This window comes from Cupressus sempervirens, chromosome 6, assembly GCF_028749045.1.
Source record: "Cupressus sempervirens isolate cs-2001-9-10 chromosome 6, ASM2874904v1, whole genome shotgun sequence".
Lineage (NCBI taxonomy): Eukaryota > Viridiplantae > Streptophyta > Pinopsida > Cupressales > Cupressaceae > Cupressus > Cupressus sempervirens.
In genome coordinates this window covers 155,991,211-156,011,600 of record NC_143123.1, presented here as the reverse complement: position 1 = coordinate 156,011,600, position 20,390 = coordinate 155,991,211, and the positions used below count along the sequence as shown (strand labels likewise).

Here is a 20,390-nt window from a genome sequence, read left to right as displayed (position 1 = left end):
TTATCTCACCTTCATTGTTTCATTTCCATCTTCATATACGCATTCGCATTTACATGAATAAGTACATGTTTTCACCTCGTATTTTACATGTTACCCTTCATTCACATCTGCATATACACGTAAAGTGTACCTTTCATTCGCACTTACATCTCATTTCACTTTCCACTTTCCGTTACTTATTGCATTTACATATACGCATGTTTCATTCAATAAAGCCTTGAAAACTTTAAGTCACTTTTGAAATCAGCAACTTTCACTTTGCACACATTCCTATGTGTTTCACCTTCGCACATTTTTATTCCATTCCATTTCATTTCATTTTCCATATCCACACTTTCATTTCATTTCATTCCTCATTCCATTCATTCCATTGCATATGCATATGCTTTCTCTTCAAAAGTCACTCCTTTTTGAATCTTCACTGCTGCTTCGGTATTCACTTGCATGAAGATTCCTTCTGATGATGTATTTGTGTTTTGGGATTTTTGTGTTCCAGTACAAGCACAAGAAATGTCCTCGCCGTCCAAATTCAAGGGCAAGATGAAATACCAATATGACAAAGAATTGGCACATGCAGTTACGTTTCTTCTTGATAACGTGCTAGACACCAAGATTGGTCACGTAGATGTAGCTGATTTTCTACAAAGAATTGAAGCTCCGGCTACACATGAGATGAAACATATTAAAAGAAGCAACATCCATTTGTTTTCTACATTTCCCATGGCGGCCATAGAACTTGATTTTGTCTACGGATGTGCTCGGCGCTTCACTCCAAACACAAGGAATATTAAAGACATTGACGGCAAGGTTATCATTAGCCTTGATCCTGAAGTGATTGAACAAATCTTCAAAGTTCCTCAAAAATCAGAATGTGTTGATTTGACCGAAGAATCGTCATTAGCTTGCTGGAATGAACAAAAAAGCGACTATCAGAAGTATGTCAACCTTTACTGGTTAGACAACAAAAGAAGCAATTTTTCCAGATGGCCAAAGACTCTTCATTGGTCAAATTTTAAACAAGAATACAAGGATCTCATCATCCTTCTCAGCAGAATCTGTGGTCTTAAAGATTCTTCCGATTTTGAGCCATGGATGTACAAATTTATGTTTCAAATTATAGAGAACAAAGAACACATCTTTTGGGGAGAGCTTATTAGTACTGCGATCTATCAACAAATATGCAATGTAGGAACATCAGTACCTTTTTACATGAATTCATATCTAGTTTACATTGCTGCTGCCATGGGGTCTTTTTTAGGTCTTTCCACCAAAGGTGATCGTCTTCAAGTACTTGTTTAGGAATACTATGACCAAATCACTTTGACTAACAGTAAATACCATTATAGAAGAGTCCAAGATGCCTTCTTTGGACATTACAGGTGTCTGTTTGACAAACAGTTGTGTATCAAAAGAGTATCTGATGCAGCATGGGAAAAGGTAAACCAGTACGACTGCATTTTTCTTCAATTTCTCACTTTCACATACTTGAGAGTTGGATATTTCAAAGGAGAGCCGTATACCTTACCTAAGTATGCTACAGATCGAATCATTCTAATGGAGTTAGCCAGACAACTCATGGACGTGCAAAATGATCAGCATGCGTCACATAGGCCCGGATTTGGCATCATCTTAGCTAGGCCTTTATCTATTGGCAATTATTCAATTGTTTCTGTGCCTAAAGCGAAGAATATGGAAGCAGAGTTGCAATTGATTACATTGAATAAATTCAAAGCTAGATTTGATTTTGATTATCGAGAGATGAAGTCTCAGATAAAGAGGCCCTATACTCATGTTCATTGCATTGAAGATATTTGGATTAACATGAGAACAAAGCTTGATATTATAAAGATGGATTATTGCAGGTTAACCTTGCAACAAATAATCAATCTTAATATGTTGGAAATTCCTCCAGATTTCCAAGTTGAAGATGATGGCGACATCCTTGATCTAGAATTCCATCAAGCCGATTTTGATGAAATGTGCCCTTTTCCTATTCAATGGCAACAAAAAGAAGGTACATCTATTATGGACAGGTTTCAATCCATCTTAGCAAACACTAACAAGTGGTTGAAAAGTAAAGGCCTAAAAAGAGTAAATCATAAAATGGGTCTGGATTGTGGAAGCTTTGGTCCTCCTGGCAGGAAGTCACAACGGGAAATTACAGGAAAAGATGGTGCTTCATCTTCAAATGTCAAGAATACTCTCAAATTCAAATTAAAGGGCAGAAAAGGAACTAAATCATCTCAAGTTCCTAAACCAATTCAAGAATCAGTGACAGAATTAGAAGAAGAATTGGAAACAGAATCCAAGAAAGAAAATTTAGATGAAGAAGGAGAAATTAGAATCACATCTCCTCCCAAGCCTGCACAAGCTTCCACGTCTTCTCCACATGAAGAGCCTTTTTTGCATGAGGTTGATGATAATGTAGATTCATTCTGTACTGTTTTCATTCACTCCATTTCAGTCTCGGAAGTTAACACCATGGCTCTTCTGATTTCATCTGCTGCTCCTCGTGTTCCTGCACATGATCAATTTGAACACTTAGCAAATGTGTTTGAAGATTTTCTGACTCTTACTAGTGGTCAAGTTTCCCAACGTGATACATCTTTGACAGGATTTGAACTTTTCATGACAAAATCTTTACGACATGTTCCTATGCCTACAGCAGTGCAAACTGAATCCTGTTCAGTCACTACAGATATACAATTTGGATCAATGCCAATGGTCTCCACTGTGCCTGCTTCTATAGATGAAAGTTTCAACCTACCTGCATGGTTGAGTAGAATAACAACAGAGAGAAGGAAGGTGGTTGTTCCTCCTGACAATCGTTTTGTAAAGAAGACTAAATCCAAATCTCTAAAAGACAAGATTGTTTCTAGAATTTTGGTTGATTCTAACAAATCCAAGTATGTTGAGGTTGCTGACCCTTTAGTAGATAAACCTGTTGAAGAACTTACTAGCTTTGATTATAAATTTACTAAGATTGAAGTTGGAAAGCAATCTCCTTTGAGTTCTTTACAAGATGCTCATGATGCATTGGCAAATGTATCAAAAAGCAGTCATGAGCTTTGGGAAAAGAAGAATCAGTTGAAACGGGAAATAGCTCGTTTGAATGAAGTCATCCAGAAGCAATCTTCTCAAAATGTTTTTGTTACATCACAAACATCTAAAGAGAGAAGGTTGATTGAAGCTGCTAAGTCTTGGATACAGGAAATCATTGTTGGAGGAGTTCAAGCTATCACAGAAACACTTGCAATTCTAAGGCATGTTAAAGAAATGAACAGAGTGGAACTAAGCTTAATTTCTTTTCTGACTCAAGAGGCAGATAACCTGAAGGAAATCCTTGAGGATTGGGATGAAATGATTAAGTTTGATCTGAATGCTATGGTCTCATGTGACGTTATTCCGTCATGTGAAATGTTTTTCAGATTTCAAAGACTCATTGGTTACAAGGAAGAGACCTTAAGAAAGTTGATCACAAAATTGCAAGTGGCTCTTGAAGATTGTCAAGCAATTGAAACAAGCCTTCTTGTGATTTGGGGCAATTGGGATGCCGTGTTACTAATAATCTTGGTAATCTTTTGGCAACAGAGAGAGTGAATTCAAAATATACAATCAGGATCAATGCTGATGTAGATTTTGAAGATTTTGGTTCGCACACAATGAACAGGTTCGTTTTGTACAAATCCTTGACAAAACACTTGTTAGATAATACAATAGAAAATTCCAAAGTTGTGCAATCAGCATATGAAAATGTAGTGAGAATCGAAGCCATATCAAAGACTATGGAGATTGCTGATCTTCCCACAGTGCGTGACGTCATTATGAAATTCAAGGCATTAAGAAGCAATCTTTAAGATTATTGTGTAATTTCTATTTCATAGTTGTTTAGAGTGCATTACATGAAAAAGTGTAATAGCATGTAATGCGAATTGCGTGTATACAAAAGATGTAATGCGAGTTGCATGTAACCCTTTAGTTTCTGTAGTTAGACTTGGTCAAAGTTGGTTGAGTTGCTCCCACTTTTTCCTCCATCTTTTTCTCAACTCCTATGCCTATATAAAGGAGTGCCCCCTCATTGTAAATTTATCATTATCTTTATGCAAGAGAGCTCTAGAGAAATTGTGTCAGCAAAACTTTGTTTGTGTGAGCATTATTTTGAGAGAAAGTGAATACAAAGGAGCATTTGAGACTTAACTTTGATTAAGTGAAATTGTCACTTGTATGAATTGTAAGCTTTATCTATAATTCATTCAAGTTATCTTTGATTCATACTATCTTTTGTTATTGATATTGTATCTTGTGAATTGATAGAAAAGAGTTAAGAAACAATTGAAACCCGAGCTTTGACTAGGAACAATTGTGAAAATCCATAGCTGGAAGCTTTGTCTTTAGCTTGTATGTTCGTCTTAATTCGCAAAATAGTTAATTATTTTTACTTTTAGGAGTCTTTGTGCCCTAATTGTAAAGATTTTACCATATAGAAGTACAACAGGACTTAGAGCCAAACTAGTACGTTTTGGCTAGCCTTGGAGTTAGTTAAAATTTATCGGTATCACTGTTTCTAGCTCGTGATAGAAGTTAGAGATTCACCTTGCCCATTATTCGCCTCTCGAATAAGTGGATCCTTTCTTGAAAGTTAAAAAGAAAGGATAATAGTAACACTCTGTTATAAATCTCTCAATTTCTTGCTTACTTTGAGTTGATCCAAGGAACGGTGAGAAGGGGGAGCCTTCCCTTTAAGGTAGGAGAGACTCTGTTTCACACGCTGTGGCTGGTCATCTTATTTTGCGACTGAATTTTTAGCCAAAACTGTCGGTTGCAAAATATCCACCTAACAATGCCGATGATGATGCCATACTCCATGCCCTCTTAATGGCCTCTAACAGGGTGGTAGGATTGAACCCCTTTACCCAACCTTTCAGTGGTTCTGTCAGTCCGTCCATGAAGAGCACTGCCCGTCTTCTTTCAGAAATGTCTATGACCAAAATAGAGAGTTTCTGAAATTTCGCAATGTACTAGTCGACCGATCTATTTTGTCTCAGTTGTGCCAAATCTTTGAAATTGAGTTTCGGATCTTTACCATCAAATCAATCTATCAATCTCTCACTGAATTCCACATAATTATTTATTTGATCATGCCCTAGTGTGATGGTGTCATGATGCCACCATTCATGCACAACTCCCTCTAAGTGCAATGGCGCAAATTTAATTGCTTCTTCTTTTGGCATCGGATTAAGTTGGAAGTAAGTATCGGCCTTCATTGTCCACGCTTGTGCAGATATGAATCCAGATCCGTCAAATGGAGACAAATTTGCTTTACTCAACTTCCTTCTAAGATCATCATTTAAATATCCTTTGTTTCCGCCCCCTGAATATCTCATTCTCAGATCTGCATAATCTTTGTAGGATATATCTTCCTCAAACTTCGCATTCTTCCAATCTTCCCTCAGTTGTTCTTGCGTTTCTTCAAAGGTTGGTTGTTTCCCTCCATGTGGTGGAAAAGATGGCATGGAAGGTCGAGAGCATGCTGGAAGGGGGTTTTCTTTACCTGATACCGAGTCCACGCGGTGTTCATTTTGTTCACCAGATATTTTATTGTCTGTCAACTTCTTAAGAGTTTCTTCCATGAGTCGTTGAGTATCATTGATCTGTGTCTGATTCTTTGCAAGCTCCCTCAGTAGTGCCACGAGTTCGGTGGCTATGGTTCTATCAATGGAATGGGTTCTTCTTCTCTTCTGGCTATAAACTCTCATCCACTGTCCACAAGCTGGCAAGATCGAAGCTCTGATACCACTGTAATGCTCCAATTCCAGTAATTAAAGGTGTTGCTCTGTATTCCAATTCCTTTAGTGTCAGGTGGTCAGTAGGTGTGTACGGACGAGAGGGATCAAACTGGAGGCTTAGAGAGGACCATACGATGGTAAAACAGGAGGTTGTACGATGGGTAGTGAGGACGGGCTATACGGTGAATTAAGAAGATGATCATATGGAGTAGTGGAGATGGTTGTACAAGGGAGTGAAGATGATCATACGGACGAGTGAAATCAAGGGAGGTGGTGTTGTACAGTGGCCACAAGGTAGGAGTCTGTGTAATAGGAAAGGCAAGTCGTGCAGATGGTGGATGACAGATATGGCCATACAGTTGATGGTACCGTATGTATGATGGAGCACAAGGTCGTACGGTGTGATTGATCACAGGGCCGTACGGTATGCTAGAGCATAGGGCCGTTCGAAATGGTAGGGATGCAGTATGGAATAGGCACTTTGTAATGTGGAAGGTGGATGGTGTACGGATGGAGGAAGAATGTTTAACCATGCAATCATAAACTTAGAGATCAAATTCATTAGATAAAGCTACACAAGAATGGAGATTGAATATGCATAACCTTCGATTAATATTTGCCAAAGATGGTGCTCCGATTGCCAAATCCAAGCGAAGTATTACATGAGAGACTGGATTGTAAAAGTGATAGTCAAATAAAGAATACCGATTAAGGCATTTACCGTGGAAGGAACATCCATTAAACATTGATTAATGGGAGATGTTGACTTGTATATTGCTAGATGTATTGAAGTCAAAGAACGGTGATTATATCCACAATGACATCTTTTAATCAAATTGAATATTTGGAAGGAAGTAAACTACTATTATTATTTAGCTAATGATAATTTCAATTAACATAAGGTTAAGACAAGCATCATGCGACACGTGTAAGAATGTGAGTCCTTGCAAACATTGACTTCAGTAACAATTGAAGAACAACAATTATGTTGACTCCTTAATAACAAAGGGGATTGGCTATGAGATAACAAACATTAAGAAATTATAATGAATGGTTAGTATTATTATTACAAATCAAGGTTAGTGATATATCAATTGTGTTCAAGCCGTTGATGACAATTGTCCCTATTCCTCATTGGGGGAGTATGTAGAGGCAGTGAATAGTCCAATGTCAAATACTGATTAATATTATCAATTATACTCTGTCAAGGACAAGTCACCAAGTCTAATTAGGTGGCAACAATTTATTGTAGCTAATAGGCCAACCTCACTGAGTTCAGTAGTTAATAGCATTCATCATGATTGACAAATGGATTTAAGACTGGGCAGTGATAACACACAAAGTCTAATAATAATAGTGACATATAAACATTGCTAGGAATAGTCAAAGACATATTCATGTCATCTTAAGTAGAGACAAATCCTATAACAAGTGAATTAATTATGAAATGGTACAATACCCATTGAAGGGATCTAGAGACATAAAGATGCCTTTATATTACAACCATTCCCATGTACAAGGTATAAGATGAAGTTAAAACACATCTTAACAATCATCAAGGGATTAGAGATTATAAAGTATATTTGTTACTCATTGTCAAGAAGGATCGCAAAAGGAATACATATCATCAGTGCTCAGAAAAGGAATTGAATCATATTTAATTGCTTGCAAGTATTGTGTAACAATAAGTGGTATGCTGTGACTTATCTATGCACCAATACTAATTACAAAAGATTATATCAGAATGCAATAAGAGACCATTATATGGTCTAATACATAAACTATAACATTAATATCAGTTATAATAGTTGTTGCCTAAGTTTCTAAGTCTTTTAAGTCCTTGGTTAAGTTGCCAGAATTTGAGAGAAATTCCATAACAATCATTGGGATCCAATAACTTGTTTGCAACAAGTGTGAGTTTTTCACTCTTACCCATCTCTTTGTTTCTTTGAGTGTCATCTATGTTCCATTTCCTTCGTTGGAGCTTGATGTCCCATTTAGTACTTAGATTAGTTGAGTCTTTCTCCAAGTGCCCAAGTCTTAGTTCAAAAACATCCATTTGAGTCCGACATCGTTTCTTGAACAATTTAAGTCTTTGATGCAGGAGCATGCATGTTTGGAGGGATTTTGGTTAAGTATTGAGGAGCATCGAGCTTGGATTTTGGTGGAGTTATGCTTTCATGGTTAGGGATGTGTTGGAGACACATTGGGGAACCTTTCCTCATGATTGCATAGAGATTGGATGGATTGAGTTGAAGTTTGAAACGTTTTTACCTTGCTGCTGGAGCTGTGTTTTCTGCTTTCTGGGTGCCTGTTGCAGGCCATGTAACTAATTTTGTGCAATGAATGAGAGGATGTGCATTTCAAGGATTGAAGACGGCCTAGAGTACTTCCTTTTTTTAAAGGCGCAAGTCCTAATTCCTCATAAGTTGGGAGATATGGCAATTCTCTTGGAGTATTGATTTATGACAGTTTACACGACAGGTTCTATGCATGACTTTCGGGATGGATGTGTAGAGATCCTTGATGAATCAGCCTTTGCGCATTTTAGGGGTTGTAGAGGACCTAAAGTGCTACCTTTAGTTCGAAGCACGAGTTCTAATTCAATCGGAGCTAGGAGATATCGTGATTTTACTCAAGTATTGATTTTTGGACATTTAATTGTTGTTGGAGGCCGACTTGTGGCTTTTCAAGAATTTAATGTTAGTTTTATTTAATTTGTAATTGCTAGGCCGACTTGTGGCTTAGTTGTTATAAGTAGGGGGTCTAGTGGAGTATTTTATTCATTGAGTTGGGATGGATGGAAGGATAGATACAAATTTGAAGAGTTAGAGCTGCAGCTTAGGAACTAGATAGAGGATCTCTTGGTGGACCTGAAAGTACTAGTGTGGATTCTTCTTGATATTCTTATCTAGTTGTGTATCTGGACTAGCTGAGTTTGGTTTTGTAAGTTGGATCTTGTAGAATTGATTTTGAAATTGTTTTTTGTATTTGGCTTTGACTCGAAAGGCCTTATAGCCGGGCATATTGCATGTTCCGTTGTGTGGTTATATTGCTAGGGGCTAGGACATCTCCTTTGGGGATACTCCTATCTTGCACTGCTTTAGATGGTATCAGAGCCGAGGTTGTTCTTGAGTGTGTTGACAGATCGCCGAAGCTGAGGCAGTTAACACTAGGATTTGCAAAGAAGGTTGATCTTGTGGCTGATTGATCATCTAGATTGGTGGATTTGTTGCATAGGGTTTGTTAAAATTTTGGAAGATGCCTCCAAGAAAATTGGATCTATGGCAATTGATCTTAGTGATGTTGTAGAAGAACAGATCTCAGAGAAGGTTAAAGTAGATTTCAGATATGAGATGGAGGAGGTTAAAGCCAGTTTCAGATCTCAAATGGCATTGATGAAGAGTGACATGATTGCTGAAATTGTAAGTGCTTTAGGTGTTGGCACAAACTAAGCTGAAGGGACATGCTACTCTTTGGTGGAAAGAACTACAAAGAGCTAGAGAAGAGGAAGGTGAAATGAAGATCACTAGATGGAGGTTAATGGTGACTAAGTTGAAAGCTAAGTTCATTCTTGTTGATTATGAACTTGAGTTGTTTGAAGTTGCAGAATCTAAAATAGAAAGATATGACTGTGAAGGATTATATCGAGGAGTTCTACAAGTTGACTATTTGGTTTGGACATAGAGAATTGTCAAAAGAGAAGGTAGCTTGATATATTAATGATTTGAGATTCAATATTTAGGATGAGGTTGGTATGCTGAATATTTCTTCAGTTGAGGATGCTTATCAGTATGCTTTGAGAGTAGAGGAGAAGCTAAAGAGGAAGAATCAAGGTAGTTCTCGAGGGAAGGAGAAGTAGGATAGTTCGGCACAAGCTAAACCAAAAGCAGAAGCTTAACCAGAATCTGTTGAACAGAAAAAGACAGGTGGAGGTGGGTTCAAAGGTAATTGTTTCAAGTGTGGTCAAGAAGGGCATAGATCTTTTGAATGTCTGATTGGGAGGACAACTATTGTTGTGAATGAGGTTGTAGTCCAGGACAGTCAGTCTAAGGAAGGAGAGAGTTTGCTGGCTCCGCGAACACTGATTGGTGAGAGGACGCTGGATTCCTATCAGAGAACTAGTTTGTTCAGGACTTGTTGTAAGTCTGGTGGTAAAGTCTACAAGGTGATTGTAGATGGTGGTAGTACGGATAACCTTGTTGCTGAGGAGATGGTTTAGAAATTTGGTTTGAAGAGAATGAGACATCCTTATCCTTATAGGATTGGCTGGTTGCAAGGTGAGCATGCTTTGGAAGTGAGGGAGCAATGTCTTGTTGATTTCTAGATTGGGCAGTATAAGGATCAAGTGTTGTGTGATATTGTGGATATGAACAGTTGTCATGTGTTACTTGGCAGACCTTGGCAGTATGATTGCAGGGTTGTGCATGATTGTGTTAGGAATGTGTTTACTATTGAGAAAGGTGGTAGGAAGTTTTCCTTGATTCCTTTGCAGAATGGAGAGCTCGGTAGGAGGAACCTGAGTACTAGCAGTCGAGTTGAGTTGACAAATTCTGAGAAGGTTGGAGATCAGCATGGAAAGTAGATCTTTGGAATACCTGTGGTGGATGTGAAGAAGAAGAAGAAAAACAAGGGAAAGAGTGTGCAAGTTGAAGACTTAGAGGACATGTATGTGAAGAACCAGTTTGGGATTTATATGCTGAATCCTAGAAGATGTTCTTCTAGTTACTAGAACATCTTTTCGAACTTGGGGTATCTGATGCAGGAGCATCCTAGGCTTGCCTACAATCCTACATATTTGGAGGGATTTTGGTTAAGTATTGAGGAGCATCAAGCTTGGATTTTGGTGGAGTTATGCTTTCATGGTTAGGGATGTGTTGGAGACACATTGGGGAACCTTTTCTCATTATTGCATAGAGATTGGATGGATTGAGTTGAAGTTTGAACTGTTTTTACCTTGCTGCTGGAGCTGCATTTTCTGGTTTCTAGGTGCCCGTTGCAGGCTGTGTAACTAATTTTGCGCAATGAATGAGAGGATGCACATTTTAGGGATTGAAGAGGGCCTAGAGTACTTCCTTTTGTTAAAGGCGCAAGTCGTAATTCCTCATGAGTTGGGAGGTATGGCAATTCTCCTGGAGTATCGATTTTGGGCAGTTTATGTGACAGGTTTCTATGCATGATTTTTAGGATGGATGCGCAGATATCCTTGATGAATCAGTCTTTGTGCATTTCAAGGGTCGTAGAGGACCTAAAGGGCTACCTTCAGTTCGAAGCACGAGTTCTAATTCAATCGGAGCTAGGAGATATCGCGATTTTGCTCGAGTATTGATTTTTGGACATTTAATTGCTGTTGGAGGCCGACTTGTGGCTTAGTTAGTATAAGTAGGGGTTCTTGTGGAGTCTTTTATTCATTGAGTTGGGATGGATGGAAGGATAGATACGAATTTGAAGAGCTAGAGCTGGGGCTTAGGAACTAGAGGATTTCTTGGTGGACCTAAGGGTACAAGTGTGGATTCTTCTTAATGTTCTTATCCAATTGTGTATTTGGACTAGCTGAGATTGGTTTTGTAAGTTGAATCTTGTTGGATCTTGCAGAACTGATTTTGTAATTGCTGTTTGTATTTGACCCTAACCAAGAAGACCTTATAGCCAGGCATATTGCATGTAATCAGTTATATTTTATGAACAAATTATTGTAATTTGGTATCAGATCTTGCATTGTTGCTTCTTGTTATTGTGTTTCCGTTGTGTGGTTATATTGTTGGGGGCTAGGACATCTCCTTTGGGGATACTCCTGCCTTGCACTGCGTTAGTCTTGGCCCTACGAATATGTTGTAGGTGTATTTGAAGGTCCAAGTCATGTACTCTGCCCTTTGTCAATTTTCAAAAGTGTTTTAAGTCCAAGTTCCTAACATTGGTTCTCGAACTCAAATCAGAACTTTACATTAAAAGTGGAACTTTGATATAAGTGAAGGAAAAGAAAAGTGGAAGAAAGATAGATTCAATGTACGTGGTCAAAGCCCGAAAAAGCTTTTTTGAATGTTTCTTTTGAGTGTTTTGGGCCCGACAATCAGTTCTAAAACCCTTGTCAGAACTCGATCCTTGGAATGAAACCACATTAAAATTGAAGATACAAGACAAAGAAGGGGCTGGTATTCCAAAAATGTCAGCAGAACTTGATGAGAGTTGGAACTTTCTAAAAAGTATTTCGGGTCTGCCGAGTTATTCCAAAACTAATTGTACTCTTCAACATGTTTTGAAGGAAAAGTTTTGCATAGTCATGAATGAAAGAATAAAGGCATCATCTTAAGAGGCAGTTCTAATTCAAGAGGTGGAATCTGACAAGTCAAAAGGAAGTTGACTATTTTGAAAAAGATGGGCAGATGTCATCAAGTGAAGTGCCAGTAATGGAAAACCTTTAATAACTTGAATTTATCATTTATACAATTCATTGAGATAGTCGACAAAAGAGAAGAAGTTAGGGCATCAAAATTCTTTGTGCATGCAACGTTAGCAAACTAGTAAGTTCTCTAATTATTCTAAGCTAACTTCAAGCTTAGTTAAAGTCTGCACTTAATTGAACTTGAATATATAGACCAAAGCCATGAAGTTCAAGAATCTAGGGTATGATCACCTAAATGCTCTAGAATGCTCAGTTTCAGAGATAGGGGATACAGAGCTTGGATATGTTGATTTAAATGATTCCTGGAGAGAATAGTGAACCCCAATATGCATCCCATCACTCAAAGATTAGTTGAAGGGGGGCTTATTCAAGCCACAAGATTTCTAGTGGTCATACATTGTGTCAATTTGATGCTTGAATCTATATAGATATGATCGTAGCTCTAGAGCCATTAAGACACGCAATGGTCAAATTTTGGTAATTCTTGATAGGGCAACACTCCAGAATTTCTTCCGCTTGCCAAATACAGATGCATATGCTCACTGGGATTTTACTTCATCACAATGTGAGTTTAATCTTAGAAAGGGATTTTATCAGAATAAAATTGCCAAAAATGGTTCTCACCCCCGAAGAAGGAACAATTCAAGTTGTCTAGTATGATTTATATCACCTTTATTAAAGGGAGATCATAGACATGGTTGTTTTGTTGCAAAGGTTTAGAGGTGATAAGGGTGCCCTCAACTTAGATGAATGGATGTTTTTCTTTATCCGTGTCATCTGCTCAGGATCAGGATACATAGATTGGACCGGAATGATTAGTGATAGACTACATTTGTTAATCACTATGTTTCCATTGGAGAAATTCTTCTTTATGTCTTCTTATTCACTATATGCCTTGGCCTGCACTCAACACTGGCCCGGACTGGATCATTTCAAGGATTTTTATTATGACATCTAGATATATGATTTTTACCCCAGATCGCAACCATAGAACAATTATGCAGATTTCAGGAGAGTCAATAATGTATTTACCATGAAGTTGGTGATAGAATTGCATGGGCACCTTGAACAAAACATCTCCTTTGAAGATGCAGCCTTAATACAGACGTAAGATAGCTATTTCTTGCAATTTCCTATTTTCACTTACATCAGAATTGGTGGCTTTCATGGTTTTCCCTAAAAACTGCCCAGGTATGCACATGACAAGATTATCATAATTGACCTTTGTAGGCAGGTTTTTAAGGTAAACAAAAGATGTAGTGAAAGGCACAAAGCAAGCATCCCCTTTCCTATTAGTTTAGGAGTATACAGCTGTCAATCATTGTCTAATGCCCTTAATATTGTGAAGGCAGCAACAAAGTGTGCAATGGACACGTGATGTTCTGAGAGGGCAATTTGATTCTAAAGACCTTATTAAGAAAAATTTGTTTCTCGGGTCCACATATCATCATATTTCACATGTGGAAGATTTTTGGATAGATTGCATTGATGAATTTGAAGTAAGGAAGAGGGATTGGTTGAGGCTAACATCAAATCAAATAAAAGATTATCACCTCCCAATGGATGTCATTGGTATCATGGATGATGAGTCTAATGTAGTGGATACCTTATATATTTCATAGGTGCAGGCTCATCCCTGGGACTGTTGATTGGAGTCTTCCTGAGTAAGATAATTTGGACAGAAGGATGCTTGCAGTGATCAAGAGGACCCAAATGTGGGTTGATAAGAAGAAAAGTCACAAGAAATATTCATCTGCAGGGGATAAACAATTCTCGAAATAGGATAGTTCAACTATTTCGAGCTAGTCTCCCACTGTCACTGTTACACAGGCCTCCTCAAACAATCTTGGTGGGGATAGGGATGAGCAACCTCCCGAGAAGAACACAAACCTCAAACCTACCTATGGGGGTAGATAGCAGCCTGATTCTCGGGCATTAACTTTTAATGGAGACCAAGAAGAGAGACGTCAAGAAGGAGATCTGGAAGCACCAAAATCAAAGGATTATGACAAAGGAAAAAGAATCGCTCAAGACAGAGAGTGGTAGGACACAAGGGGTGAGACTGTCTTCATTTTCCTCTTCTGTGCAAATATTAGTAAAACACCCCTAGTTAGAAGAACTTTGTTTCTTTCCCCTGATGCAATGCAAAGTGCATCTCAAGTGTCATCATCTACTTCATGGCTCCAATCAACCCTGTCAGCAGAAGACAAAGGGAAACTTATAAATAGTCACCTAAAGATGCCATTACTCAGATTTTGCAATCTCCACCTCATCCCAAGAGAAAGAGGCTTAAGATTACTTCTGGCTTGGTTGAGAGTCAAGAGTCAGATTGTTTTTTCGTAGAAATTGGTCACTCAAACACACAACAAAAAAATTGAAGCCAAACCACCCCTGCTAACTTCAACATCACTCGGATTGACTTACGCCCCCCAGCATAGATGCAGATTTGCATTATTGGCAGGTTTGAACTAATAGATTAGTGGAAAGGGTTGAAAAAGACCAAGCTTGACAATGATAGTCTAAAAGCTATGGTGGAACTAGAAACATTATACAAATGCCTCAGGTCTTTGCTAGGCCCAATGTGAATATCATCCACCGTTGCCCCTCCCACTATTATAGACCCAAAATCTGATCGACACAAAGAATTGATTGCACAGTTGCAGATAGACAGTCAATTTGGCAAAATTACTCGGGAGTGGATTGCAGATTAGATACTCAAGGGTTTTCCATTCATTGACAACTTGAGCAAGTCTTACAATGAGTTGGTAATAGCTAGAAATGTTGTGTATCCAAAATCAGAGTTGTAAAGATGGAGGGTGTAGTGCGTAAAGTCAGCACAAGGCTACTACAAGAAGTCATTGAGATGAGGATCAGTGTCATAGTAATAGTCACTAAAGGTATATTACTATCAAAAGACATTCCTTGTGATACAAGGATCTATAGCCTTGGATTTAAATGTGATTGTATATAAAAGAGTAGTTAATTTAAACAAGCTAATTGAGGAGGCCAAAGATATGATCACTGTGAGATGGTCCAGGTTTTCAAAGATATAAATTGTGAATTGAAAAGAAAGGATAACTGAGGGATAGTCTCTGCTAATATGCTTAAAACAAAATATCAGAATAAAGCTCATCCCTTAGTATTCTGTAAAGAGAAGCACACAGAACTGGCCCACATAGATGCCATCCTGTTGTGGTGTGTCAATCATCACAGTAATTTCATTGCCAAGGTTGAGGAAATCAAGAGACAGAAAATTATCTTGGCCCATTTGAAACAGCAATGTGGGTGTCCCTGATCATGACAAGATGTTGGCCGTTATAGAGGCTTTATAGGTCTACAAGCACCATTAGGCTACTTGGCAACCACCAGGAGAAGCTGAAAAGACTTCATGAAATTGTCTTTTCTACTTTTGTCATTATTCATTGGAGACTTGTTATTTAAGTTGGCTAAAAAAACTTATTTATTCTTTATATTGATTCTTTAAAAACAATTAGGTTTTATGTAATTGATTGGACAGTTGTTTCAAGGGCTTTAAATAGGGGAACGTAAACTGAACAAGGGATCAATAATTTTAGAATCCCCCTTATGCTTTGACATATTAGTGAGACTTTTTTTTGATATTGCTGGTCTTTTTTTGAATTGAATGAAAGATACGAATTGAAGGTTTATGAAGATATCTTTGTGTATCTAGTTTATTCTTGTGTTTGTGTTCGAACTTTGTTTTCAGGCATTGGACTAGCATTCTTTGTGGTGCCAGTGTTTATATGGGTATTTACTGTTCTTTGTGATTGGAATCCTTCAGTTTTGTTTAAGCCTGAATTTATCTCTGAATTAAAGGCTATTGTCCAGTGGTGTTTAGTTATTGTCTGAAGCCGATAATTGGTGTATGAATCAGAAAGATTTTTTTTTCCTATAATTTTATGATGGTGAATAATTGTTAGTTCCTTTACTGGTTTCTGGTCAAAAGCATGCCCCCTTATATTGACATAATCTGAAAATCCAAAAAGATATCTAACAGAGGTTGTTGTACTGTAATAAAAAAATCAAAGAGGAGTTGTTTTTCAGTTCTCTCAACTGTTGACTAATAGTATTGGTCTCATTTAAAATCTATGAAAGGGCCAATTGTTAGCCAAAATAGCGAATCACAAATATACATGCATACATTCATGTATGCGCAGAGGGAGGGAGAGAGAGAGAGAGAGAGAGAGAGAGAGAGAGAGAGAGAGAAGTTGTGTTGTATTATATTTATAATTATTCGTAATCCATTTGTAGTCATTCCAGTCCTAGCCTATTCCTTTATCGCTTGCTATTGCCCCTTAAGAGGATAGGTTGGTTTTGTTTGGGAGAGCGGAGTAATTTTTCACAAGGTAGGTGAATCCCAAGGCAGGTAAGGACATGTACTTCTAAAGCCTTCAGGGAGAAGTCCTAACATGGGTAACGAATATGTGTTCTGGAAACCTTGAGGGAGCCTACTTGCAGATTGGTTTCCTAGCACCCATTACAAGCAATTCCCCATCCTCCTTAGGGTTGATGATTAAGAGATAAGTAAGGACTTTGGGCTTATGTATATGTTAACTATAAAATGTATTAGAAATCATTAGTTGTTTCTTAATTTAATCTAATTTAAATGTGTGTTAATCACTGGGAATTGGCAAACTCCTAGTAGGGAACATTGTAGAGACTTAGTAAATTGCCATTTCCAAGTGCATTTCAAACCCTAGTTAGGAATTTGAAGGTAAATCAAGTAAAGTCCCAATAGGTGACATTACATAATGAATTACATTGCAGATGATAACCTCTATTATTTTACTTCTTCAGTCTTTATTTAGGATTTGCCTAAGGATCAGTTTCCAAGTTAGAGCACTTTTAACTTTTGAGAAATGTTCTGGTTGGAATGGCATGCTTAAATATTGTTATAGGATACTTCGTGAAAGGTTTAGCTTTCTGTAAGATTGGAATATAATTTAGCTATCTTGTAATAGTTTTCAAATTTTCTATCTATTTTATGCAAATGTAATTTCATATGCTATAATATTACAAGGTAGGTATTTAGCTAAAGTGTTTGATCTAATGACCTATCAATCTTCTAGATAACACAGTCTATTGGTCAGGGGAAATGCAGCTACATGAAAATTTAAAAAGGTCATTGGAAATGTGCTTATCTTTTATTTTGAGTGAAATGCACTACGGGTAAAAATGAAATCATTCCGCAGACCCAAGCTTGGTTGTGTGGTTGAGAAGAAAGATTGAATAAACGAGTAGATTTTCTTTAGGCAAGATGTAGAGGGACCATGTACAAAAGCAAGATCTAGTTTTAGCATCAAGAACCAAATGCAAACTATATGGATTTCTATGATTATGCGCCGTATAGGGACATGCCATGCGATGACATGTTTCAAGCCCTCATAAACATAATGTAGGATTATGCCTGCATCAGTACATAGTACATACTATATATATTTTGTTACATTTATTACAAAGTTAAGGCATTAATGACTGCCTTAAATAAAGGTGCCTTCAGTGTAATCTTTGATGAAATGGAATATATGGCATTATATCTGTTTAACTAAACTGGAGATAGCATGAAATAGATTACAAGAAAAACAAAGACAGGAATCCACTTGATTTAGTGTATCATAAGGAGACTTTTTAATCGGGAAGAGTAGCGATGAGAATGAAAACAAGCTGAATTGGAGACCTGCACCCTAGTGTCTATTACCAGATCTAGGATCTGGCCTTGTTTGCTATGGCATCAGAACATAATATTTCCTTGGTTGATGCTACAGTTGTGTGAAAAGTAGATTGTCTTCACTAAACGGATAAACAGATCAGTGCATGTTCATCTTTTGAATCTCATTGTGTCAGAATTATTTCTATCGTCTAGAAAAGGACATGCATGTTTTCTTTGTAAGCTATACCGAAACTGTGAATTATAACATTGGCATTTTACTTTTCTGGTTCATTTCACATGGTTATCAATGCTGCAGAATTCTACCATGCTGCCATCAAGTCAGGCTTTCCAGTGATATGAATAAAAGAAAAATTATTATCTTGATTATCGACAAATTTAACATGCACAAGCTCCAATTGTATTGGAAAAATCCATTAATTCCATATTTGTTTTTTTTAAGTAGCAATAGTACTTCGATCTTATTTTTGCACAACTATCACACTTGCTTGGAGTGTTTTTAGATTTAAAAAATTATATGCTGATTTGTTTTGCAATTACTATGAGACATCAGGTAATGGAAGCAGCCCAAGCTTCAGTACAATTAAGTAGCGGCAATGGTCGTTTATTGCTGGGTGGGAGTATCAATCATATTGCACACTTTTCTGGTGCTTTGGTTGGAGTTGCTTTAATATGGTTGCTGAGTCGAATTCCCTCTGGAGACTCGACTGACAAAGATCAAAGAAAGTCCTTGAAAAAATAGGCACAAAGGTATTGAAGGGTTGTATCGAGAATGGTAAACTGTACTATTGGAAAGAAGCTCCTTGGCAAATGTGCCCGTAGGAGTTTACACAATCAAGGGGAGAGTTATTAAAACATTGAGTTGATCTAGTTTGAGTCAATCATATCCTGTAACATTTTTTTGTGGTTATTTACTTTGAGAAATCTATTCCTCTCGATCTTTATAAAACAGTTTGAAGTGAAATTCTAAATCTTATCTGCAATATAATCTGTGTCAACTGAAATTTAGTGTATGTTATGGGCGAACTACTCAACTTGGGTACCTTTTATCTATCTAGTATAATAGTTTATGATAGACTGATCGTTAATCTGGTTATATTTACCATTTAATTCTTTGCAATATGTAGCATGGAGAGAAAAAAACTGCCTACTTAGATCTAGCATTGCTATTAGGATTTTCAGGGTTTTCCGACTTGCTCAATATTGCAATTATATTTAAATTTAAGAAATAGGATTATGAATATATGAGGATGTGTGTTTGTAAATGTTTGGTTCTCCGAATATTCTTGAATTTTGGTTCCAGCTGCGTATCTTACGTAAATATTTCCCATGAAATATTGCTTCTTCTTGTCATTTCATTATACGATTTTGGGGTTTGTGTAGGGTTATCTTGTGAGGGAACATAAACATGATTGATGGAGGAGATTTTGATGTTTTCTGACGTATCTTATACTATTCAATACGTTGATATTTATTGTTTGTGTGGATAATTCTAAGTTTACTAATGGAGTTTATTGGGGCCCTTACTTTGCACAAAATATTCAAACCTATATGAACATATCTAAAAGGGAGCTTAGCCCAACACCCAAAAACAGTAGTAGGGGCTGAAGCAAAAACAACTGTGCCTGAAGACTAGATCATACAAAACCGACTTAACAACCAAAAAATGATACAACGGTATGACACGCCCTCTCCATTCCTACCGGCACAACACTTAGAGAAGAATCCGCTTGAAGAATTGAGGCCATCCACATATTTGTTTACCTTAGCCACCATAAACCGAAATCAGCTAGTTGAGGATAGTTAAATGCTTGGGTCACCACCGTTTGTTCAACATATAAAAGAACACCATGAACTATCTGTTGAAGAGAAAAATGTTTATATGCTTCAATGCCGTACATCACGACTCTAAGAAGAATCCAGATCTAACATTAGAGTTGCTACCTTTTTCCTTATTAAAACAAGCAGAGAACGTTTCCTTGAAATCATCATGATCAACAAGAACACACATCAACAATTTTCACTTTTCTAACCGGGAATTAATGAATGGTTGATTTTAATGTTCATGATAGTCTATGAGACAGAGAAAACACCCTTAATTTGCCTTCAACCTCTTTTCTATATTGATCTCCTATTAATAATTCTGACTAGGAAGCTAGCTATGTAGTAAATTCTATCTTCCTCAAATAACCGGTGCATGTTTTCAAGCTTCAAGCTGTTCTTGTATTGAATGCAGATATCATCGTAAGTTGTGAATAACATCACGAAGTACCATTTCGTTTTCACCACCAATTTATGAGCAATCTCTTCTTCATCAAACCTTTAATAACTATATAGGAGTCTCCTAATTCTACAATCAATTTTGTATACTGAATTTCACATTTAAGGTTTGAGACTTTCTATAATCGTAGACCTCTACTTCTCGTTGGAGTGAACACCCAAATAGAACATGACCCTCCTTTTAACAAAACCACCTTGGATAACCCTTAGAAATTTTATCAAAGCATAGAGC

General features: G+C 37.3%; 1 protein-coding gene across 1 annotated transcript in view; it reads left to right on the top strand.

Moving 5' to 3' along the window:
* LOC149551723 (Rhomboid-related intramembrane serine protease family protein) overlaps window positions 1-18,891 on the top strand; it is a 172,218-nt gene extending 153,327 nt beyond the window's left edge. The window contains exon 7 of the mRNA XM_089787236.1: window positions 18,432-18,891. Coding sequence (XP_089643362.1) covers window positions 18,432-18,620 — 189 coding nt within the window. The 3' untranslated portion in view covers window positions 18,621-18,891. The remainder of the gene's footprint in view (window positions 1-18,431) is intronic.
* Window positions 18,892-20,390: the final 1,499 nt, after the last annotated feature.